Consider the following 26,874-nt stretch of genomic DNA (forward strand, 5'->3'; position numbering starts at 1 on the left):
CTAGTGGTAGGGAAAAGTAAATTGAGAAGATTTCAAAAACATGAAAAAAAAAGTTAGATACTTAATTGTAGTTTGTAAAATTTCATAAACTTTAGTTTGCTGCACAACTAATACTGAATTAATTGGAAGTTATTTAATTTTATCTTTAAATCTTCTTTTAAATTTATAAATATTAAACATGTATAATAATTCAAATAGTTACAAATACAAAACATCTTTAACGACTACAAGCTTTCTAAATTAATAAAAAAATAAAAGCAAAAACTTTAACATAGACCGTAAATTAACATTGTTCATGACAGAATAAAACAAAAAGTTTTTGCTTTTAAAATTAATATGTTTTTAACCATAAAAAGTGAATAGTTACGCTACGCACTTGTTCAAAATACTTGTTATTATTTCTTTATTGTTTGTTGATAAAAATAAAATCCTTATAAATACATTTTATTTAAGATAGTTTTTTACGCTGATGTATATAAGATTTTGTTTACTTTCTTAAACGTTATGTTCAACATTAAAAAATTTTAAATAAATGTTCTTAAAAGTATCAATTTCTTATAACTTAATGCCTTATTAGTGGCACTGTATATAAAAACATGTTTTTATTCATTTGTTTCATGACAATTTCAAAAGGATAGAAGTTCGACAAATCAAAAAATATTTTGTAACGTTAACCATTAATGATCAAAATGTATTCTTTTTTATTTAAGTTTCGTTTAGCACGTATACTTTTATCTATTTAATTTAAAATTATCAAAAATATTTTTGACAAAGTCTAAATTGTAATTAATAAGTATGATTACATTTAAGGAACATTTTAGAATAGTTAATCTATCTTAGTGAGTTTATTTTTATTTTTGCCTAATTTCAATTTTGAATAAACGGCAAAAATCATCAAAATCTCTACATATTTTAAAATTTTTGACATTGTACTTGAGTAAAGATGACCGTATAAGTTGTTGGTGCTCTCTCATAAGCAAGTAACTGAGTAAAAAAAAAGAAGCAAGTTAATTTAGAAGACCAAATGATAGAACAAGAGAATTAAAATTATTTATTTTAAGGTTTATTTTCTACTTAACTTTACTTTTTATCAGTATTGCTTTAAAATATTTTTGTTTTTCAGTTTGCCATTTTTCCTGTGTTTATTTGTTTTGTGTTTTGAACTGTTTTTTTTTTGTCAGGTCCTATCTTTCATGATTCTCATTTTGTTTTGCTTAAAACAGGCTAAACATAAAATAACATTTTACATAATTTGTTTTTAATTTTTCGAACTTTCTTATTAAACAAATTAAAAAACATGTTATGATATACTAATTTAGTGTAGCAGTTGTCCTGCTAATTATATGAAATTATTTTTTGTCAAAATACTACAAATATTCATTTGTAGCTCAAAGAGCTAATTAGAAACTTATAAAGCTTAAAGTATAGTGGTTTAACACTTTTCTACTAAAATAATAGTTTCTTTTATTTTCTACGTGTTTAACAAACATTGTTATGTTTTTTGTTTACCAGTCATTTTTGAGTATGTATAAGTTAAACAGTATAAGTTTTAAAATAAAGCCTGCATTTTTTCAGTAAATTCTTCTGGCGGGTATTGTTAACCATATTGATTTTTTTTATAGTTTGTTTCAAGTTTGATAAATTTAGTATATTAATACCTGAGATTTATACAATGTTTGTTGAACGATAAAAAAGCGCTTAAAAGGTTTTGTCAAAGGATCATGGTCTGGTGTACGAAAAAACCTTTCGGTTATCGAGTCGTACACCAAAAGTAAATGAGTTCAAAATGTTTTTTATGCAGCTATAAAACATACTAGGAAACGAAATTATTTTCAACGGCTTGTATCTTAAATACTTTTTTGTTCTTTTTCCTACATAATCATTAAAGTTTAAGTTTAGTATAGATTAATAAAATTTAGCAATTTAATAACTTTTTCCTATAAAGTAAAAACAAATTCTACAGTAATCTTCCTTTATTGTACCAACATATGTTTCTGTGTGTTAACGAAACAACACACTTCAACTGGGTTTTTAATGGAAAAAATAATAATGAGTTATTCAACATAGTTTTGATAAGAAACTAAATATTTTTATTAACATATCGTTATTTAAGCTAAGTTTAATTTCTCTTATTAGATTGAGATACTTCAAAATCCAGAAACTAAAAAGTTTGTTTATACATACGTAAAACTTTTTGTATTTTTAAAAATATTTTACAACTTTGAAAGACTTCTAAACACAAAAAATGTAAATTAGGCTTCAAATCAAAAATGTTTCTAGTAACAATAAAAACTTGTTGTTTGTAAACAATAGTCATATTCTAATGTGATTAAATTTTAAACCAAACATAACAAACAACTTTATCTGTAACTAACTCACAAGTACAAAACATTTTGCATTACGTACACGTTATTAATTTCAATACGAAAGGTTTAAAGCATTAGTTAAATTATAGTTTTGTTTTTTAGCTTTTAAAAACAATTTAACTTTTATAAATAAATAAAACTATAAACCATACGTCTTGTTTTCGAAATAATTATTTAATAGTTTAAGGATCATCATGCATTTTTTCACAAAAAGGTTAGATGAATTTATTTTTTCAGGTATAGTTTTAATAAGTAAATTTACTTACTCGGTAAGAATATAAAGATAGTTGTACTCACTTCATCTTTAATTTTACTCATTAAATTCTTTTAAACCTTCAATAAAAAAATATTTTAATAATTGGTCAGCTTTTTAACTTAATCCGTAAAACTGTGTTAAGTTTTATTAATTAGTTTTTAATGAAATCAGAAAACTTTTTTTCATAAAGCTTAATAGTTAGTTTCTAGCTCCTTATAAAAACACAAGTTTCTTATTTTTAGATACTAAACATGCTTTCAAGTGTGTATATGTTATTAAGTAGGGCTTGGTATTATTAGCAAGTATTTAGAAATATTACAAAAAGAGCTTAAAAAATTAAGAGCTTATGCTTTTGTATAAGTAGTGTCAAGAATTCATTAAAACATAAATTTTTCCTGTGTTTATTATGAAAAGGGAGTCGCTCATTTCCAACCTGCGATCAAATCCTAAAACCGCTTACCGACCAAGGGTAAGGGTTAGGGGTAACAGTGATTTCAATAAATAAATAACAAATAAAAATTTAACAAAAATTTAAAAAATAAAGGAATAAATGAAGAAAAATAAAAAAATTGTAGAGTGGGAATTGTACGCGGGTGGGATTCAATCGGGTGGTGAATTATCGCGAGTGGAAATTGTTATTATACCTTACGAAACATATCTTAATCACACAAGCGTCAGTTTATGTTGTTATAGTAGATAAAACTAGCCGTTCTACGAACATAAAGTTAAATTTCAATGTAGATTATTGATGCAAGCTCGATTTTTCCCTTTATTAAGTTCTGTGTAAATTTATACAGAAATAGTTAACTGATTTTATACTTAATTTTTACTACAATTTTACAAAATTTTTACAAGAAAAATAGTTTTTAAAGTTAACATTACTAATGTTCAGCGATTTTGAGTAAGTAAAGCTGCACACTTCAACATCTTGCTTTGATATATCTCTTTCGTAACAAGTTATTTTTTCCTTAACAACAATAAAATACTCTTTAAATTCAAATGTGTTATTGCAGATTATCAAAAACTATACAATGTTCACTCCGATAGTAAACTATGAGAGATCTTCAGTTGTTAAATAACTCTGCGAAATATTTTTTGAACAAATTAAAGGAAGGTAGTAGATCAGTAGTCAGTAAATATAGGAATAAATTAAATAGAAAATCAGAAAGTTATAACTTAGGTTTATGACGTTTATTTTACGGTTTAAAATTGTGTAATTAGTATAAAACTTTTTGGTTATAATTCGACGTTTTACTTTATTAAGTTTTTGGCTGACTGCTTAATTTAGAAGGTTTTTATTCAGAAGCTGAAATAATATTTTTGACTATAAAACAAGTTTCTACAGGTACAAGAAAAACCTTTATCTTCTTCGTGTGAGTTCGAGTTATTGATATTATAGAAAGAAATATAATACTTGAACATGTAAATTATTTTTAAGCAGCTAATCTAAATAACAGCTAAAAACTTGAGTTCAGACACAGTTATACTGTTTTTTGTTTGTTTTTATATGTTCTGATTTCAGTTTAGTCTTATAAAGTATAGTATTGGTTTTTGTAAAGACTGTTTGAGAATTTACTTTTCATATTTTAAAGTAACCATCAATACTGAAAAGTATCTTTTTAAATTCTATTTAAACTGGAATATTAGCTTTTAAGAAATTTAAAACATTAGATTTTGATACCATAAAATTTTCAGCGTTTTATATACTCTTTATTTTTGTATAGTTTTGTTTAAATTATTCTTTTATTTAGTAGATTTTATTATATACAATACCTTTCGCTTATTTGATCAAACATCTTTCCAGAGTTAGTTAACGACTGAACATGTCTTATAAATTACTGTAGGAGTAAAACATTTATTGTTTTTAAACAATCCGCAAAAAAACCATACTCGTCTAATTGTAGATACACAGGTTTAGAACTTTTTGTTGTTCTTTTAAAGCAAATCACAATATAAATACTTTACAGTAAAAAAACACAAAACTATGCAGTTACAAAAGGCTGAGATCGTTGATAAAGCTGAAAAAGTTCCGGAAAACCAAAACGCAAAACAAAGGGAGGAAATGAAGCCTTCTTGCAGAGAAAATTTCCATTCAGCATGTCTCGTGACGAGTCTGATTTTCACTTCCATCTTAGCTTTCGACTGCGGTTTGGAACTGCGCGCCGTCGAGTTGCACCCATCGAAACCTCACAAAGACCTCTCGATCTCCGAGAGACTTTCTTGCATCCACAAGGAGGTGACGACCCTCGGGCTGTTCACGATTTCCGCGACGACGTTCCAACTGCTGCAAGCCGCGTTCGCCCTCAGCGCGCTCCGCGTTTGTTTCGGAGCCAAAAAAGTCCCTTCCAAGCTCGGATCAGGGTTCTTGCTGCTCAACGTCGTGACGGGTTTCATTTTTTACCTGATCTCCGAGGACTTAAGTCAGAATGTCGCCGAGCTGAGACGTTCGCCTTTCACGGGACTTTTTTTCGTTCGCACGAACTGCGCGGGACTTTTTTCTTTTCTGGCGACAGTCACGTTGGCTTTTGCCACGTCCGAATCCAAAAACAAGAGCCGAAAAAAGTTTGAAAACAAAAGTGAGAAGCTGAACAGCTGGATGGAGAAACTGGAAACTGTTTAGTGGTTTAGCATTTTTCTGCACCATTTTTTTCTAACTTGAACCAATAAAGTACACAATTTGATTCGGAGTGTTTTTACGTTTAGTACTTTAAATTATTTATAGAATTTATTAAATTTACAAGCTTTGACTTCGCTCATGAGAAATTTGTAAAACCACAGTTTTATTTGTAGTTTTTTTTTATACTAAGTATTATTTATATGTATCTTGAATTTTTTTTTCTATTTTCTAATTAATTAGTTTTTGAAAATTTTGTTACATACATTATGATAAAGATTAAATGCGGATTATTAGAGTCTAATTAAGGATAAACTTACTTTTAAAAAATTGACGCGGGCCGCACATATACCCTTTGTGGGCCGCAGTTTCCCGACCCCTTACTTAGTTACACGTAGCATCTAAAATGTACTAAGGTTTATAATCTGGTTTGTTTATACTTTTATATGGTCGGTAAAAAGTAAAAAGTTAAAGTATCATTTATTCTTTTGTATTAGCATAAAAAAAAGCTTACATATGTTTTTGACTTTAAGCTTTATGGTTTAAGAAGTCTTAGTCAGACTAAGCTAAGGTTATACTACTTATAAAACAAATATATGTTGCCTTGTTTTTTTTATAATGTACAAGACACTATAAGACCAATTAAAATTAATCAACATATTATCTAAGTATAGCTATGTATATGTTAAGACGATTTAATGCATATGCATCAAATTTGGAAGATATGTAAATTCAGTGTTTGATTCATTTTAAATATATGTACAGTTATACTAAAAAAGTTTCGTAGATTATTTCACGTACATTTTCTTCGTCTTATTATCTAGTTAAAAAATAAAATTATATGATAAAAATGTCCTTGATTAAAAGCGTATGACATTCTTTCATGTATCAATATAAGTGCATCATTTTTTAGTGGAAAATTTGGAATTTTTGAGTTTTGTACATAAAACGAATAAGATCAAAGAAAACGAACATCAACTTTTTTTTTGTTTTTCATTTATTTCATTAATGTTTTTTAAAGTACCAAATAAAAATTAAAACGTTAAAAAAATATTGACGATCAAAAGATAATGTTTTAGTTTTCTCTAATAGTTAAAAGTATTCTTCATTTACCTGGAAAAATAAAGAAAACTATGATTTACATGGCTCATTTGACAGCGAATAGTATAAAAATTTTAGGTTTAAAAATTTCAGTAAATCTTATTATAATTGTATATATCCAAGTGGACAGTGTATTAAACGTTGCACAGCAATTTGACATGGCAGACGTCACTGGTTATACCGGCAAATGGTTGCTTTAAGGTAAAACATCAAAAATTGTTTGTAGATAAACGACTTCAAAAGTTTCTGGGTTGCGAGTTGCGACTAACTGACGAGTTTTATTAAAAACAATGCACATGTCTCAGCATACCGAAAGCTTGTGATCTGGTCTGATTAAACTCTTATGTTAAATTGAGCTGGTCTCAAGGCTTGAGTCCAGTCAAGACTTAGGCTCTGTAGACTTTCGTCGATGTTTTCTTTGGACGTATGAAAATTAGATTATGTATGAATTTATCAAGTAATAAATAACACGACTGTTTTTTTTTCTATAGAAAACTAAATGCTACTTGGATCTACTGCTATTTTTTTTACAAAAATTACTAATTAGAGCAATTGGTTAATTAATACTTTAAAGTAACTTCTTCACATGATAGAACTATAAATTCAAATTTTCTAACAAGCTAAAAAAATTTGGCCTTTAAAAAACTTTGATTATAAGAAGACATAAAATGCTTATAATTTTATATTCTGTCAAACAACTTTTAGCTTTTTTATATGTAAAACGAGTCTAATTTAACTTTGTAAATTTCCAAATTTAATAAAATACGATTATGGATTAGTAGGATTTAATATTTAAAAAAATTTATATTATTGCAAAATTCTTGAAACTACTATTTGTTTTTTTAAAGTTTGTTTTCACTAATTGTAAAACTATTACTTGAACTCTTATAAAAATTAAATCAAAAACCAATATGTATTCTGAAATTACGAAATTGTACTTCAAGCTGTTATCATAACAAAATTCCCTAAAACATGAGTTGCATAATATGTGCAAGCTAGCTGGCTGCAATACAGCCTTAATTATCATTATTTGAACATAAAAGAAATATGAGGGATTTCATGTTCAAATGATGATAATTTTAGTAAAACATGCATGTCTTACATAAAAACAGTTTAGATAAAAAAAGCGTGGACCATTACAATAGTCATAAATAAGTGGTTGTTTATATAATATAATTTATTATAATATGTTGAAAAAAATCTTTTTTTGCTACATTAGAAAAAGGTCTTTGAAATTTACAATTGGGCATATTTGTATATATTATTAAAACTTTTGAAAACACAACCACTTTTGAGAACACAGCAAAGTAAGAATATTAAAAAAGTTATACTTTCTGGCTAAAACATCAGTTAGAGTAAAAGTTCCAAGAAAAAAAAAAAATTTTTCTAAGGGGCCCACTCAAAAATTCAAACCCCAATCCAATGGAATTTTTTTTAATTAAAGGCAAAGGGGCGTTCTCTACAGTAAAAATATCCAAATTAGCTCTAAATTTTCAAACTAAATGATCAACCCTTTTGTTAAATTTGAGCTTGTCTCACGGCGCAAACAAAAGTCTGGACTTCTGTTCTGCAGACTTTTGCCTATGTTTTTTGTTGATTGTACTAAAACGAGCGTACCAGATGTCTTGCCTAGTGGACAATGTTTTAAACGTTGCACTATGGGAAAGACAATGCTAAAAAAAAAAAAAGTCACTAATCATTGCCAGCAAATGATTGCTTCATGTGAAAGCATCATAAACCGTTTGTAAATTGACAACTACAAGTTTTTTGGTTGTGACTGACTAATGAGTCCTAATAAGGACAAAACCTGTCTCAGTCTACCGAAACTTGTGGTCTGATGATCAAATTGGTATGATCAACCCTTTAGCTCTAAATATAAGGAAAATAATTGGATCTAAAGTTTGGACAGTTTTTTAAAAATGCAAAAAAAGCTAGTTAACGCTCATGACTGCAATTGCTTCTTAAAATCATTAAATATTGTTCTTATTTTATATGCTACCTCAGTTGATATTTTTTTACATATTAGATTATTTTACATTATTTATTTAAAAAATTTTCACACTAGTTAAAAAATGTTTTTATTTCAGTGTGCTTAAATGATGCTAAACAACTTTTTTTTTCTATATGTGTCAATCAGCAGGTGTTAATAGTTCAATTACTATAATTTTAAACGCTGTTGCTGTCTTTAGAACCTTTACTGGACTACCCTCCTTTGATTGCATTTAGTATATCTTTCTAGTATTTAAATTCAAATGTTTTTATTTAAAACCATGGTTTTATATTTTTAACTTATGACTTTGAATTGCATAATTCTCTAACTTTACATAGTTTAGTTATCCGTTTGTTTTATTAATCTTTATAGAATGTTAATGAGAGTACTAAATTAAAGTATTGTTCTGGACAAGACCAAGTAGTGTATTAATAACTAAATATTTTTTATACATCAAGTCCTTGGACTATATATTTTTAAGTGCATTTTTTGTGTTCAATAAGCTGTTGTTTATAATCTACTAGTTTTTTTTTTAGTTGATTAACTTTAAGTTATCTTTAGTTATTATTTAAAAGATTTTTTTTTATATTTACAATAAGCAATTTATAGGATACTTAGTGTTATAATTTTACAAGTTTTATATAAATAAAGTTTCAAGGACATTATTGCAGACAAAAAAAAAGCTTTACCACTTCAATTCAATTCAAACAGTTATTACTAACTAAAATTAACCAGTCATTGTGATTTTGGTAACATTATTTTGTAGTAAACTTATGAACTATGTTTTGGCAGCTTTATAGAAGTTAATAGTGACCAAACTTACTACAAAACTATCTTCTGGCCTGTGTAGTTAAAAAGTATACTAGAAGCTTCTAAAAGCAAAATTACACTAAAATGAAAAAAATTATACAACATAACTGCTCACTATCAAATTAAAAGAATATTTGTAAATAATGGATATAAAAATCTAAACTTAATGTTTTGTATAAGTTATTTTTAGGCTAAAAATATGACTAAATCAGAAATTTCTGCTTGAGGGTCAAAGTACGTTTTTTCTAAATAGAACTTAATTTCAGCTATGATTATAATTAGTTTTTACTATATATAGTTTTAAAATTATAATGATTTGTGTTAAGTTTAATTTAAAATGATTTACCAACAATTTTAGCACACTTTTTAAATATATTGTTTTACTTTATAAATCGATCAATTCATGTGCTAGTATTTAAAGACTTAAAGTAGTTAAACATAGTAATAAAAAAAATTTACTTGTTGTTTTCAGAAATAAAGTTAATATCATGGATTTTGAAAAAGAAACTAAAGCTGTGTGTTTGACATATCTTAAGCTCAAGAGTGAGCAATGTGGAGACTTGCAAAGCCTTGTTTCACGTTGTGATGAAGCATTGCAAAGTGGCATTGCAGATGATACAGTCCTCAAAAGTGATTACTTTATTAAATTAAGCTTATTTAAGAAAATTTAAAGCTTTATAATCATCTATTAAAAAGAGTGCATTTAACAGTAAAATTTAAAAAGATAGTAATACTATTAAACTAAACATTTAAATGTTTTTCATTAAAAACTTTTTGACAATTTGTGACAATATAAAAATAAAAGTTATGAATCAATTTTCATTTAAATGTTTATAATTTATGTAAATAAGTGTTATTTTTTCAAATATCTTTTCAATAACTCTTATTTAAGTACATTGTAATTGCTTTAGTCATAAGTAGTTCATAAAATTTTAAGCAGTAAATTAAGTTTAAACGTTTTTCCCATTTTTCAAAAAAAAAAAAATTTAGTGTTCATGTTTAAATATAAAGGTTTTCGCCTATTTTTATTTATACCTATTAGTAAAAATAATTAACCTCAAACTTTTTATACTGGTTGGTGGTGATTTGAGTTATTTTTAGCTATTTAAGTCAACAAAAAAAAATTATTGCTACAAGAAAATTAACTTAAATTTTATAAAACTTAAAGTATCTGACCAAAGGTTTTTTTTATTCAAATTTTTTTTAAATTTACTAATAACTATTAAGTTTGAAAAGTTAAATATATGTTAATTTTAAGTTTATTTACTATAAATTGTTGTGCATTTTATAATTAGAGTTTAAAAAAACGATTTGTTTTTATATATCTGGTACAACAATAGGAATAATTTCAAGTTATATTAAGTGTGTGACACTTATTTATGTTACATTATAATTAACAATATTAAGAAATGACCATAGTATTTTATTTTGATTGAAACTTTTGTTTAGTTTGCTCAACTATGCAATGCATAGTCTTAACTGTTGGAAACTACTTATTGAGTAAAAATGGCTTCTTAAATAAAATTGTTATTAATCAAATAGAATCATAAATCTTCTAGAAAATTGTGTTAATACAAGAACATCAAATTTGTATTTTGCAAGCTCATAAAATTATAATTATAAAACTCTCTTAGCTTTCATAAATAATTTTAAACTCAACTTCAAAAAAAAGTTCTATTAATAGAAAATAAAGCTTCTGCATCATAGTTTTAAAAGTATATACTTATTAATTAAGTTATTCATTTAGTGTTTATAAATTGTGCCTGTTTTATAAAAGCTTTTATCTTGTTCTTAACCTTGTATACTTTGTTAGATTTTGTGTGGTTTAAATAGCATATAAAGTATTTGTGGTCAAACAAGCCTGTAATTTTTACAAGTAATCTGTTTCATAAATAAAAGATTTACTTTAAATTAAATATAGTAATTTTACATCTTATACTTTTTGTTAGAAAAAAAAATTATATAAAGGGTACTGCATAAACAAATGCAAATAAATTTAGTGAACACTAACTTATTACTTTTAATAATAGCTAACTCTTTATTTCTAATATGTGTTCACTATTTCACTATTTTTTGTAAATTCAACTTTAACTTGTTTTTTAAACAACACAAAATTTTGAAACAGCCATTTTTCGTTTTAATACCTGGTTTCTTTGACATAAATAGACCTTTTCATACAATAATAAATCACTAAATTAAACAGTGGCTGTTATGTATGCTTAAAACTTATTGATAAATTAATAAAAAGTTCAAATCAAAGTCTGACATGATTGATGCTTATAATCAGTAAAAAATGATCAAAATGTTTACTACTTAGCAAAATTTAATAATGTATAACCAGGTAACTAGTAAATAAGTAAGGATAAACTAAGTTTTACCAAAGTTAAAGTTTTTTTCTATAAAGTTAGTTAATATATGGTTTTTGCATAACAAATCAAAAGTTAAAGAAACGCAACAAAGCATTAACAAATATCAACAAAGTATCAATAAATTAGAAATCAGTAAATTCAAATTGTTAAAAAATTAAAAAATAATAATAATATCTGACACTTAATTTAGTTATGGTTGCTTTAGTTTATTAGTATGTATTTATTCTTATATCTGCATAAATTTTATAGTTCATTTCTACTTTATTTTTGTATTTAATCGAATTGCTATAAGGGGTTCTCTGATGCATAATCTGCAAGTTTTAATTCCAAGTTTTTTTTAGTACTGTATATGTTAGATTGTAGTTTTTTTTTTTTCTCAATTTTAGTTTTGTGTGTGGGTTTTGAAAGCTCAATGAATTGTTTATATTGTAAGTAGATTTGATCTTCTGGTCTACTGTTGATTGAATTTTTTGAGTTGTTTGCATTTAAAACTGTTTAATTTACACTTTTTTTTTAGATATTTTAATATTGTATTATGCTGTGTTTAAAAAATATATTTAAATGGTTGTAAAAACTAAGATTGTAAAGTTTTTGTAACATAATTTAATTATCTCTTCAGATTGTGACCAGCTTACCACTTCTTTGTTGAGAATCTCAGCAGAACTGAGCGAAGAAACTGAGCGTGAAGTTGTGGCAATGGCAGAAGATTTAAAAGTGCACAAGTCTGTTTCTATCACTAGCATTTTTAATATTGTTCAATATAGTTTTTCATTGCTGGTTTTTAATTAAATTCCAAATCATACTAGTATTATGTAAAGTTTTTAGACATTTGATGCTTCATTTCGACAACAAGTACAAAGTTTACAAACAAGTGACTATAAGTATTAATTCACTAAAGTTACTGCTGGAGAATAAATAAATATGCAAGCTATAAAGTCAGGATTGTAAAAAGTTCTGTGAGGCCATGTTTGCAACTTATTCCTGTTCTTGAATTTTATAATAGTTTTTTTGTTGACAAGTCTCCAATTTTTTCGTCTTAATTTTGGGGAACGTATTTTCTCTTTTGTTACTTTTAATAACTAACCAATACTTATTTAAATTTTAAATAAGAAAGTATTTAGCCTTCTATCCGTTTGTAATTTAATAAACATGCGTTAAGTTTAGCATGCTTTCAAAATGTTTTCTTGAAAATCCTATGTGCCCTTGTACTAACTTAATTTGTAAGACATTTTCGTTTTACTTAACTATTTATTTTTCTATGCTTGTAACTATGTTTTAAATATATTTTTTGGTGATGTCGGAGTATTTTCTGGAATCTTTTTAACATAAGTTATCTCTCAAGAATAATATGTTGAAATTATGCTTGTATTTTAAACTTATTCGAAGGTACTACGTTATGAAAATGTTTACTTCTAGGCTTTAAAAACTTTTTTTCTAAGTTGGTTTTAGTGTTAATTAGAACCAACGTTCAATTGTATATGTCTTTTTTTTTTACTTTTGTAGTTGAGTTTGTTTTTGTGACCATGGTTTAGCAGAAACTTTAATTGGCTAAAAGTAAACTCATTAGTAAAAAGAAATTAATTTTGTACTTTGTTTTTAAACTCAAATAACACTCAATCCAAATTAAAGCTTAAATGTGATACTCGGTAATATTTAAATAAGTGTTTGATTTTTAATTAACTTCATTAATATTGCAGACTAGCGATTAAAGTTTTACTGGCGTTGAATAGGCGTTGCCTGCTTTGTTTTAAATCCTTATAACTAAATTATTTAGTTTTTTGCATGTATATTCAAAATTCCAAGTATATCTGAATATATAATTAGTTGAGTTTTCGTTCTTTATATTCTATCCTCTTCATTATTTTAGTTTTTATTACAATTTTATCGGTTCTACTTTCGACTAGATAGTTTTAACACTTTGTTGCACACTTTAACGTAACGTTGTGTAGAAATTAAATGGAAAACTTATTATTAATTTAATTATGCTTACTTTTTAAATAAAATAAGTTACATAGCACATGATCAAACAAGTGCTCATTAATATACGTTAAATAACAGATGCTGGTTTGCTGACTTTTGATAAAAGTATAAAGAAGCATTATGCTACAATTTCAGCAGTATTTTTATGCTTTGATAAAAAATTGACCGAAGTAAATTTTGGATAGTAGAAAAAATATTTTTTATCTGTATTTAATTGTATTACTTGTATCATTAGTTCTTGTAAAGTCTTTTTAAAAAGTGTTAAATTTACACTTAGTCAAATTTGTTTACAATTAGAAAGTTTGTATTAACTAGAAATGAAAAAACTTTAAAACTTGTATAAATAAAATGAAGAATAAGTTTCAGAATATACAAATACTTTTTTTTTTACAAAAACAAAAATAAGCTTAGTCTGTTTTGTTATAAATATATAATGTAGCATAGTTCAAGCTTGTTTATTGACTTAATTTTTTTATTTGTGCTATAAAACAATTTTATAAACTTCATGATAGTAGACTTTAATCTAATGATTAACTTCTTATAGATAAGTTCCTTCACTCTCAAAACCAAAATACTTGAAATAATGTTGTAATAATATCTCATACAGCAAATTTTTCTGTTTATAGCTTTTTTTTGTCGATAAGTACAGTCTTTAAAAAGTTTAGCTAATAAATTAGTTGTAGAGCTATTTTAAAAGCACTATTTTACCCATTTACAGATTTATGAATAATGTTGTTATGATGTGTAAAAAAACTTTGCTTGAATAAATCATTTTTATCAATAAATACTGTCTTTGAAAAGTTTAGTTAATAAATTAGTTGTAAAGTAGAGTTATTTTAAAAGCACTTTTTAACTCATTTGCAGATTTCTCACTCAAGATCGGTACAACAAAGCTGTGAAGAAAGCAATTGAAAAAAACTCTGCGGAGTCTTTAGAAGACGTTGGTGTTTGACTTTGTTTTTTGTATCTTTTTATTTTTGTATTCAAGCATTTCTGTATATTGATAATTACGTGTAACCAAATTTACATAATGATACTTAGCGCTTATTTTATTTAGTTAATAAAAATTTTAAACTTTATTTGGTTCCGAAGCATTTAAAATGGACTATGTTAACATTATTTTATTTGTTTTACTATAAATAACAATTAATTAATACCAAATGTAAATTTGTACCTTTATATCTAATACCCTATTAATAATAAATCAGTATAAAGCAATTAAATATTTTTTAGTTTATTTTTAGTTTATAACAGTGTTTTTAGCATGTCAAAAAATATTTTGTATTTTAAGTTATTTTATTTCGATCTGGTCATATAAAATACTTGAAAACGTGTTTCTCCGAATCTAAATGTTTATATATTATTTAAAATGTTTTGTTTTTTAAATTTTTATATCGTAACTGAGCTAATTTCTTGTAAGTTTTCCTGATAAACATCTTTCATAATAACATGAATAGTTTCTGTTATTCGAAAAACGATTATTCTAAAACGTCATTTTTCATAACACTACAACTTAGCAAATTTGTGCTTATTTCAGTTAATATTAGATAAACTTTAAATAATACCACGAATTTACTGTTGTATTACTCACATAAACACAATCAAAAAATACATAAGTCAGCTAATTTCAAGTCATCAGGTTTAATTCTATTCAGCATTTAGTTTGTTAACTTGATCTTTATATTTTTTATTTTTACAAAAAGGAGATTTAATTTATTATCATTACTTCTTCTCAAGAACAAGCTAACTTTAAATAGGTTTAAATTTTAATAAAACAACATTTTCTTTTTAAGACAAACACAATCTTGCAAACACCTTTCACCATGTTTTTTTACTAATTTATTCAATTTTTATAAATATGTTTTTTTTTTCAGATAAAGGCAACCTGGCAAACATCGTACATTATTTTTTAATTAATTTGTTAAGTTCCTTACAAAATTTATTTCAGATAAACACAAATAGGTTCAGATTTTAATAAAACAACATTTTTATTTTAAGACTAACACAATATTGCAAATACCTTTTGTTTTTTTACTAATTTGTTAAATTTTTTTAATTAATTTGTTGATTTCCTTATAAAATTTATTTCAGATAAACACAATCTTGCAAATACTGTTCACCGTGCTCAAGTGCAGCGATGTTGAGTTTTTGTGTCACGTGATCGACCTGGCAGTCATGAGCTTCATGCTGATTGGACAAAAAATCATACAGGAGAAAAAAGGCTGGGTGAGAAAATTTGTTTGTAGTTTGATTATTTTAAAACATTTAAATGTTTTGTTTAAATTGTTTCAATATAATTTGCCTGATTTATTGTGCAAGAACTTTTTATGATGTCTTATTTATTTTGATAATATTTCTGATTTCGTTTATTTAGAACTAAATATTTATTAAAAATACAAGTTTTTTGTAGTTTCTTTTGTTTCGATATTGTTTACCTGGATTATATCAAATATTTTTAAAAGTACTTAGTGAATTTCTGATTAAGTTTACTTGTCTTCGATTATTTTTGAAACTACAAAAACATACAACAAAGAAAGTATTTTAAACCAAGTTAGTTGCACTTAAGAATTAGTAGTTCTACTTAAACAGTTTATGTTAGTTTAACTTTATGTTTATATATTAATACAATGAAATTTTTATTAACAGTTATAATATATAAAACAATAATTGTTTTCAGTTCCACCTACTAACTGGTGATAACATGGATTTGTCATCATCAATCGTTTTCGTTCAGAAAGACCAAGAAGTAAGTTGGGTTGAATTAATTTTCAAGTTAAATTATGAAAATTAACTTCCTTTGACTTCATTCATTATTAAAGCATATCGGTGGTTCATTAAGTTTATTTTTCTTACTTTTTCTAAATAAAAACTGGATTGGATATGCAAAATTATATGTTTTATTCTTTGTATAAAACATATGTACTACTTTTTGAAATCAAATATTCGCAACAAACTATTTATATACATATATATATATATATATATATATATATGTAAAAGAAATAATTACGAAATTTTATGATCTTATATTATAAGAAATGTATATACATTGTATGCCTAAACTTAAAAGTATGCAAGTAATTTTAAAATAAAAATGTTTAAATTGAAAAAAAAATTGTTTTTATTAGTTTAAAAAATTAAGTTTATCACAAATCTTCGTAAGTTATTTAATTTTTTTGTAACAAAATTTTCAACTAAAATCCCTAAAAAAAACTGTGTTATGTTCTTTTAAAATGATACATAATATTGTTTGTAATATAACTTTGTTTGTAGTTTATGAAGTTATTGTATACTTAATGTTAATTAATATATGACAAGTTAACTATTTTATTTTATTTGTGTAAAATTAGTTAAATTTATGAAACATGTTTATTTTTTTTATGTTTCATTAGTACTTTACACAAGTAAATTATATTATGTTGTATTTAATTTACGATTGTTTCAATTTACAATAACATGTTTTTTTTTATTACATTATAAGGTTATTGCTTTAAAACGTTTATTTTGTTATGTTTAATAAATATGGTTTTTATTATCAAACAAATTATTTACTTGGAACCTTTAGTTGAAGCCTTGGAATTTTTTTATTAAAACTTAAAACTGTTCAAACAAAAGAAAATTAAATACTTTTGTTGTTAGTATAAACAAGGAAACGTCAGTTAGATTTATTTAATTTAGTTTTTATAATTGCAATTCAAGGAAAACACATATTTATGCATTTCCTTGAAACAACTACAAATTCTAATTAAGTAAATATAAATTTTAAGTACTTTAAATTAATTATCGTTACTATTGAAACAAATTTATTATTATATTAAACTATGTGTTTTATTTTGCATATTATTTTATTAGACTAACTTATTTAATTACTAACAGAACTTACCGGAAACAAAAGATGGTTAGTGATTTTAAAGTTTAATTGTATTGTTTATGTTAGATGTTAATTTGTTGTTTTATTCATAAACAACTTTTATTATATCACTATGTTTAACTAACTTATAACTTACTGGGTAAAATTTATATACTTCTTTTTGAAAAAGTAATAAAGTTTTTAATATTTTTTTTACATATAACGGTTTCAGTGAACCCATTGTAAACACAATTAAAACAATGGTTATAAACATTAATTTTACTTTTTATAACAAGTGCTTATTTGAGTAGTTATTCATTAAATGTTTTCTGTCAACAATAGTTTGACTCAAATATTATTTTTGAATTTTCATTTTACCAGTTAAGTTTTGAAAATACTTTAGAACCAAAAAAAAAAATCTTTTACTGAAAGACGTACTAACAAAAACAATCACCATAGAAACAGAAAACCTCGACAACTTCCCGTCGACGCCCTCGACCCCGCCATTCTCAATAATCCCGCCCCAACACGAAGACATTGACAGCATGGACAGCTCGACCCCGCCGGAATTCGTGGAAAAACCGGCAAATTTGACGGCCTCCCTGCTCAAGTTGATTGGAGATGAGGGCAAGGCAACAGGAAATACAGGTGAAGTTGAAGAAAAACGTTTTTTTTTTAACTTTATCTAATAAAAAGGTAGCTTCTAAAACTTTAGTTTCGGTTTATTTTTAAAACTTGAGAAATTAAAATTGAACACTTGATAAACTCTATTGAAAATTAAGAAACACAGGTGAAGTTAAAAAAATAGTATTGAAAAAATATAGTTTGTTACTTGAAAAACTTTGTTGAGCAAAAAAGTGGCTTCCAATTATCGCAGTTGGCTCATGGCGAAATGAAGACGTTTTAATTGGTTTCGTTTTTAAATTTTTGATAAAAACAGACTCTATTAAAGCATTTGAAGTTATTTTGTTTTAATTTTATTCATGCGACTATTTGTCAACAGCAAAGTTTTTTTTTCATCTGGTAGGCACCCGCCAATGGCAATAAGAGCCTTGGAAAAACTTTAATTAAAAAGCTCAGAATTTCACGTCACTTTTGTACAGATATTTTTTATATGAAATTCTGAAAGCCTAGATTGTAGGTATAAGAATCGGGAATCTAAGGTTGATGATTATGGATACTGGGTTTAAGAAAAGGTCTATGTGAAGTTAAAATTAGGTTTATATTAATAAACATAAATACTTTAGTTTGAGCAATTAAAATTCAACTTAACCAGCTGAAAGGTTTCCATGTTTGAGATTTGATAAACTGGGTCAAACTTTCTTTTTGATCACACAACAATTATATATATAATAAATATAGTAGTAAAAATGTATTTTAAGTATAGAGGGTTGATATTTTAAACGTTGCTGCTTGAATTCAATGGGTATTGTGTTGAGAATCGAAATTTAAAAAATCATCAGCTTAATCGTGCAAAATATAACAATTACAAGTTTTAAAAAGCAACCTTGACAGCAAACAAATAGTTGACCAATAAAAAACATTTGCAGACCCTGACACGCCGATGAACACCCCCGTAGAAGGGGAATTCCGGGAAGAAGAACCGGTCGACCTCACCCCCATCCAGCAAATCGACCAATCGGACGCCGCGAAGGAAACACCGACAGCCAATCAGGAGGAAGGATTCATGCGGTACGTCCCCCACATATCGGTGGGCGTCGCCGCGGCGGCCGCTCTCGTCGGAATTTACGCGCTGAGAAAATAATTTGGTTAATATATATATATATATGGTATAGAAAATAATTCTGCTGTGAAATTTCTCCAGTGCTTTTCTGTCTCCCTACTGCGAACCGGTGCTGTTTCGCTTCTTTACAAATAATAACAGTTTTTATTGATTAACATTTATTAATAAATTATTTCTGTGTTATTGCTTTAATTTTACGTTTTTGTTTAAAAATTGTGTTTATAAGATTTTTTTGTCGCTTTTTTGATAAGCCGGTAATAATGTCTCTTGTTATTTTTTGTTTATTTAATCCAGTCTTTTTCTCTTACTTCAATTTTGCTTTTATCAATCAGAATTTATTGTACTCACAGTTTGTTAAATATTTTACTTTTAGCTGTAAAAATAAAAGTAACTTTTTACACATGTACAAAAGAAAAAGCAAAATATGCAACTTTTTGTTTCTTTTTCTCATTATATAGTTTGTATAGTATGAACTTTTTTTGACAAATTATACACAGTTGTTAACAAATCGTTTATTTTAATTAAAAAAAATTCTGCCTTGAACAAACTTTTAATTATATATTTATCAAAGAGACTAGCATTGTGTATGAATATTTGTATTATTATAATTGATTTTATATTTTTCACAGTTTAATCGGTATTTGTCTAAGCTGGGGTTTCCCAAACTTTTATTCATTAGGCCCCTTTTGAAGAATTAAAAAAGCATTGGCCCCCTCCAATAGAATTATAAAAAAACTACCTTAAGATTTTTTCTATTTTTATCTCTTCATCACCAACTCCACAATATCTAGTGTAAGTTTCAAATGATGACCTTATGGCCCCCTCCACTTTCTAAAACGACCGACGTTGGTAAGCCCAGGTTCAGTGTAAGTTCTCTTAAATGCGCCTACGTCTTTTTTTAAAATGCTTTTCATCATGATACAGAACTACAGAATATCTAAAGTAAGTTTTTAATACTACCCCTACGTACGCCTGAAACCTTTTTTTTACTCTCTTTGTCAATTCTAAAATATCAAGTGTAACTTTCGGTTTATAGCCCCTTTAACAATCACACCCTCTTACCTTTGCAGCTTATGGCGCCAAAGTGGGCAACCTGGTCTAAGCTTATCTTTTAAACCTGCATTAAAGAATAAGTTTAATTGAACAAAAATTTGATAACCATTAAAGTTTTTCTTTCAAAAAATATTTTTTGACTTTAAAAGAGTAGAGATTTGAGGTCTCTATTTAAAATGACTATATTGTTTAAAAATCTATATACTAAGGAATTTTATTAGTACAACTGTTTTTTGTTTTATGTTGATTCAAAATATTTTGACAATTTAAATGTGTTGTTTATTTTAGTAGTTCAACCCTAGCTTTTAATTTTTCACTTTTTTCCTCTATTAAATTATAACAGGTTGATAGCTAGAAAACAAATTCATTTTTGAACAGCAATACATAAGCCATCGAAAAGACTGTCACAGTTACAAAAAAAAAATTCAATCTAATATTTTTTTTATTTATTTACTTTCTGTTCACAAATTAACTGTAAAACCTTTAATGTTTATTTTTTTAATTTAAATAAGGAAAAAAAATATTGTTAGGATTAAAGTTTAGTTTTTTAAAGGTTATTCCAAGTCGAATACTATTTCATGGTATTCTACTACGAAACATATAGTTTAAAAGTTTATAATTATATTTTTAACTTTACAACTAACTTGCTTACAATAACTTTTAGCATTGAAACTAATAAGTTACTGCATTAACAGAAGCTATTGATAAAACCACTTTTCATGTGAGATAATCAACCAGTCGGTCAAACTTCCTCAAACTAGACCATTAATGATGTTTTAATATTTATTTCATTATGTATAAAATAAGCTGTTCATTCTTTTGTAGTTTTTTAATCTATGGTAAAGTAATTTTAGAATATGCCTATTTATAAAATGATTCAAGTATATTGTGCAACTTAAATAATTTACTTAGCATTCACTTCTAAATGTCCGAAATTCGTTATATGAGAGATTATTATAATGTCAGTTTTTAGTTAAGATTTTACATGGGTTACGTACGGTCCAGTCAAATTTCGGCCCGCTAAGTAACTTGAAAACTACTTGAGCGAATCTAAAAAAAATCATTTTTTTGATGCTTAATATTTTCAAATACGCCTTAAATTTCGTTTTCAGTTCACAATAGTACTTTCTAAACCACAATAATAGTAAATCAATATATTACAATTTTGCTCGAGTTTTTTTAATTTTCTTATATGTAAGTTTTCCTAATTATGCAGCCCGTCAGTACATTTTTATAACAAGTCGACACTAGAAAGGATTTTTTAGTAAAAATCACTTGCTGACTAAAAAATTTGTCCACAACTAACCTAATAGTTTCTATAGTTTAAAAAAAATCCATATTTAAACAGAATTAATTACAGATTATACAAGGCTTTTTAGTAATTAAGTATTTTAATAAACTTTACTGGGCGTATAAGAAAAAAACTGTAAATAATTTTTAAGCCCTGTATATTACTTTCAACACAGCCCAAAAGTGCGTGCATAGTAGTTTCAGACTAATTTACATTTTGAATACAACTTTTTTGGCTCAAAAGTGCGTACTCAAGAAAATAAAAATATTTTATAAAATCATGAGGGCGATTTTTTTTTCAAATTTTTGAAAACGGGGTGATTTAGTAAATGATTTTGGGAAACCCTGCTTTAGACCCTAGGTAAAAATTCAAGTTAACTTGTTAATGCTCAGACTTAGACCGAAAATATTTTACTTTTAGGATATACCCATAAGTAAAACCGTTGATAAAGGATTAAATAATAATGGAAAAGAAGTAGAAGCGATAAGTAACCAGATCAAGGAAGCTAGAGGAAGAGATCTTGAAAACTTATAGATAGAGTGTCCTTTTTACAATAACAAAACATTTCTTTTTATTAAACAATTTGTTAAAAGTTGCAGAAAACTATATAAATAAGTTATAGTACAAAATAGTTCATAAAATTTTCTGTGTATTGCAGGGTTCTCCAAATATTTTTCATGAAAGGCCGTTTTTTCAAAACGTTTAATTAAAAAATTAGAAAAAAAACATGGCCACTTACGACAAAGTTTATTAAAAAAAATACAAAATAAAAATAAAAACGCCTAAAAACTTTCTTTTTTTTGTCTTTTTATCTTCGGTTTAAGAATATCTAGTGCAAATTTTAAACTATGACCTTGTGACTCTCACTTTTACAGGTTATGGACCATTAAATTTTCTGAATATTTTCAATAAAATCTGATACAAATTTCAAAAATACATTTTAAAACTCCGAGAATTACTTTTCTCTCCCTTATCAATATCTAGTATAAGTTTCAAATTCTGACCTAATGTCCTCTTTCAGGGCTTTACTACTCATATCCCTTTTTTTTTTTGGACCCTTTACTGCTTATCACCACTTAAATTTCTGTTACAAACCAAATAGACCAAATTGCTTTCTTTGGGAAACCCTGGTTAAAATTTCAAAAGAATTTATTTTTAAACATTCAAAGCTGTACAAACATACAGTAAGCAGAAGTTTTAAAATTCCATCATTGAAAAACAACTATTTAATAATAGAATTTATAAAGTTTATTGTTAGTTGTACAAAAGCTTTCTATTATTTTCCATTTTTTCATAAATTATAAATAAAAATATTTTTGATAAAAATACAGAACAAAAAAAACATTTCAAGTTTTGTTTTATAATTTATTTTCATTAAATAAAATTGTTTTACTAAAAATCAAAAGACCAATCAGAAATTATTTCTATACATAAAATTTGATATCATGTTACTCAACAATTATATTGAGGAAGCTTGAGAAAACATTCATGTTTACGATTTTTGTCATCTTCCAGTAACACTTCCGACCAAAAGTCCTCTTCAACATCATAATATCCCGTCTCCTGGGTTTTCTTTTTAAAAAGAAAAATTTTATTTCCAACCGAAAACACGCTTTCCGTGTCTTGAAAATTGAATTGTGACGTCATAACGCTGAATTTGTTCGTGAAGCTGTCGAAAACTTCGACGGTGGCGCTTTCGCTTCCTCCCACTGCGAACAGCTTGTCTCTGACCGCAACCAAACTGTGACGGAACCTTCTGTGAACCATTTCGGGCATGAAGGTCCAACAACCACCGTCGTAAGCCTCAACCGTCTTATAGCGTTCGGAGTCGCACCCCCCCGACACGAAAACTTTTCCCCGGTAGACGGCGCACGCCGAGTTGCACCTGGTTTCTCGGGTCGGCGCGATTTCGCTGCAACTACCTTTGTTGGTATTTACCTTGTAGCAATCGTCGCTTGGCATGGCCGAGCTGTGATCGAAGAAAATCATTCCCCCGATGAGGTACAACTCGTTCCTGAAGACGCAAACGCAAAAGTCTTCCAGCCAGTAATCTAAAATTTCAGTTTCTTCCTTCCACGATTCGCTTTTCAAGCAGTACTTTTGCAATGATACCTGGTACTTGCATCGTGGGCACCTGCATCGTTCGTTCGTCGGTACATGTTCGTTGCATCCAATAACAAAAACAGTTCCTTTGGCGTAGATGACTTTATAGTAGGCTTGCGGTTTTATAATCGCCGGAGTTTTTTTGAAATATTTAAATTTTGAGTTGGCAGTATCAAAAACAAATTTAGAAGTCTCCAAACAATTATTACTGAAAGCTGTCAAGCGGAACTCCCGACTGACGCAATGTCTTGTCGTGCGACAGAAATTTAACGAGTCTTTGTTACTTCCTTCTAGAATATTTTTCATTACTAAAAGACACTCTTTATTGTTTGCGAATGATGAACTTTTGAACGCGTCAGCAATTAACTGGAAGTTTGTCAACAAAGGAAGACGAACTAAGAGTAAAAGATCCTTTGAGTATCTACCTCTTTCTGTAAGGTTGAAGTTGATCCAGTTATCGGCAGCTTCGAACACTTCAAATTCCGAAGTTATTGAAAGAGATGATCTGGAAAGTAATTTTGCGACAACGTCTATACCGCTTTTCAGAAACGATTGTGTTTCGACAACCACCAAGAAATGTTGATCTATGTAGTTTTTGGTCATTTCTACTGCGTAGGGATAATGGTACACGCACGCCAACTTGTGGAAAATTAAAGCAGTTTCTGCATTCAACGATTTTTTTAAGTAACTACAAAACTTTTTGTCACTTTCCACGCAAAGCGAAACGCTGTCACTTTTAAGTGTTGCGAAAAAGTTTTTCATTGAACTATCACCTGCAAAATTCAACAATTTTTTTATTTTTTATCAAAATTTATTCTTCTAGTTTGTAAAAGGTTAAGTAAATAGAGTTAATTATTTTACTTTATAAAAAAACAAACAAACAATTACTAGGTATATAAATTACATCTACCTCTTTCTTCAGCTTGTTTTAATTTTAAAATAATGGTACAGTTGATATGTATATAAATACTAGAAAAATAAAACTCATAAAATTGACTGAAAGAATGTTTTTTCAAATTTGTTTTTAATGATAGCGATTTCGTTACTGAAATTTAAGTTTTTTATAAACATTTGTGTCATCTCAAAAAGAAAGTTAAAAAAAATGTTTTTTTAATCCTAAAATTATGCTCTATTGCACTGTTTGTTATATTAAACTAAAGTATTTAAAATTGTTTAATTATTAAAAACTCAAAGTTAATTATTGTTGATCATTTCAAAAAATTTCTAAAGTATTTGTTTAAAAAAAATCATAACATTTAGTTTCACCATTGTTTTCAACACTTATACCAAAGCCTCATACTTATCTACAAAACTTAACACTTTAACCGTAATTAGCAACACTTTAAAGTAAAATATTGTTTTCTTATTAATTTTAAAAGTACTTATTGTAGTTAAAAAAAGCACTTACTTCGCGTACTAAATTTACTGTTGTCGTATCCACAACTTATACTTTGTATATTGAGCCTGCACAACGTTACAACTTTGTTCGTGTTGATATTGTTACAACTAAAACAATATTTGGCTTCTTTCTCCTTTTCGCCCATAAACGTTTCACGTGCAGACGACACTTGATTTATGACTGAAGAGCTTTTTTTCATTTTCTTAGTAATTTTTATTCAACCTTGTAAAGAAGATATACGAAAACGTGTTAATAATAGAGATTAGTGCTAGAAATTTTATGTAAAATAAAACGAGAAATCTAACTCAAAACTTGGTACTTTTATTTGTTATTTTTAAAACGTTAGTTTATTATATAGTTTTTAGAGTGTTTAAATAAGTTTTAAACGTAATTAATCACGGTTTAAATAAAACAACACAACCACAATTGATAAAACTCAGTTTAACAACAACATCTTATAATTAAGTCAAGCAAAATTATTCACAAACTGTAGTTCTACGTGAGCGTTTTTATTTGTTCATTTTCATTAAACTTAAAAGACACTTTAAGTTGCTTTGCTGTATATTAAAAAGACAAACATTATAATTAGAAGTAATTTATACCATTATTTAATCTTTTTACTCTTTTAAACAGGCTTATTTTTATAATTGCTATACAGTAAAATTTGTTAAATTTATATATTTTCTAACTTTTATTTTTTAGAAGAATCATTTACTTTATGGAATTAAAAAAACACAAAGTATATTACTCATAAGAAATATGAAACGAATCTAAGTTTAAATTATTAAATTTATTGTCACTATTTAATCATTTATTAAACATAATTAAAAAATTAACTCAGGCTATTAAACTTAAAAACAGTTTCATAAACTTTAACAAAATTAAACAAAAAATTAAAACTAAAATAAATTCAAGCACTGTTTAAAATAAAATATTACTCTTGTCTATTAAATTATAAGTAAAAATAATATTATATTTAAAGTCACTACATCCAACTTTATCTAAAGTGACGACAATCAATTTGCTTAAAATAGTTTAAAAGAACTTAAGTTAAAATTTTAATTTTTAACTCACAGTATTTAAACATAAAAAAAAGTCAGCATAATTTTTATATTGATTATAAAATATTATTTTCACAATAAAAGCTATGCTGTTTATTTTTTTTTTCTGAGTCAAAAAGATAAATCTGTTATGATAGTATACACATAGTATATCAAAGAATAATTTTAAAAAATCAATGTTTTTGAACAAATAAATTGTTTTATCAGTGTTGTATCTTATTTAGTAGTTTTAATAAGTTTATTATTAGAAAAACAACATAAAGTTCTGTCTAAACGTTGAAAAGACTATTTAAAAATATTAATGATATTTTAAATACTTTAAGAAGTTTATTGAGAAAATATAGTTTATTTTAAATTAAATTAAGAATTTTAAGTAAATGTTGTTAAAAACTTGTTCTGTTTGAATTTGCTTTGAAAAATTCTAAAAAAAATTCTTAATGTAGATACTAAAAAAGAATTAAAATTTCTTAATTGAGTTAAAAAAAACGTAAACTGTTAATTTTAAGCGCTTTATTACCCAAACTTTATATAAAAAACTAAAGAAAAACTTTAATATATAAAAAATTTGTTCAAGTACAAAAAAATGGTCAACTCATTTATTTTGTTATAAGGCTTTACTTTTTAATCTTTAAACTATTTATTCGTTTGTTAGGTTCTAGTGTAGTGTAAAACCACACTAAAAACCATTATTAAGTCTGTGCTTAACTTATACTAATTGCTGATATTAAATAATATTTAGGGCTACTCTAAATAAAACTAGGCATAACAATGAGAGAACATGTTTTATATTTAAGAACAATTGCAAACACTATCAAATGCACAAAAAACATTATACTTTAGAAAATCATTTTATTGTATAAAAACTTTTATACAAGACTAATCTATAA

The 26,874-nt window shown here is 26.3% G+C and overlaps 1 protein-coding gene across 2 annotated transcripts in view; it reads left to right on the forward strand.

Annotated features, from left to right (window-relative positions):
* Positions 1–9,613: 9,613 nt before the first annotated feature.
* LOC145844158 (uncharacterized) overlaps positions 9,614–26,874 on the forward strand; it is a 38,404-nt gene continuing 21,143 nt past the window's right edge. The window contains exons 1-8 of one of the 2 annotated variants that reach the window (XM_082951523.1): positions 9,614–9,767; positions 12,126–12,228; positions 14,351–14,426; positions 15,578–15,712; positions 16,164–16,232; positions 17,363–17,384; positions 17,796–17,984; positions 18,887–19,587. In XM_082951523.1, the coding sequence (XP_082807649.1) occupies positions 9,626–9,767; positions 12,126–12,228; positions 14,351–14,426; positions 15,578–15,712; positions 16,164–16,232; positions 17,363–17,384; positions 17,796–17,984; positions 18,887–19,101 (951 nt within the window). In that variant the 5' untranslated portion in view covers positions 9,614–9,625 and the 3' untranslated portion in view covers positions 19,102–19,587. Of the gene's footprint in view, positions 9,768–12,125; positions 12,229–14,350; positions 14,427–15,577; positions 15,713–16,163; positions 16,233–17,362; positions 17,385–17,795; positions 17,985–18,886; positions 19,588–26,874 lie in introns of those variants that run through there. The other variant, XM_082951524.1, reaches the window with a different exon arrangement.

The sequence above is a fragment of the Thalia democratica genome, chromosome 9 (assembly GCF_965202585.1).
Source record: "Thalia democratica chromosome 9, ktThaDemo2.hap1.1, whole genome shotgun sequence".
In the NCBI taxonomy this organism is placed as follows: Eukaryota; Metazoa; Chordata; class Thaliacea; order Salpida; family Salpidae; genus Thalia; species Thalia democratica.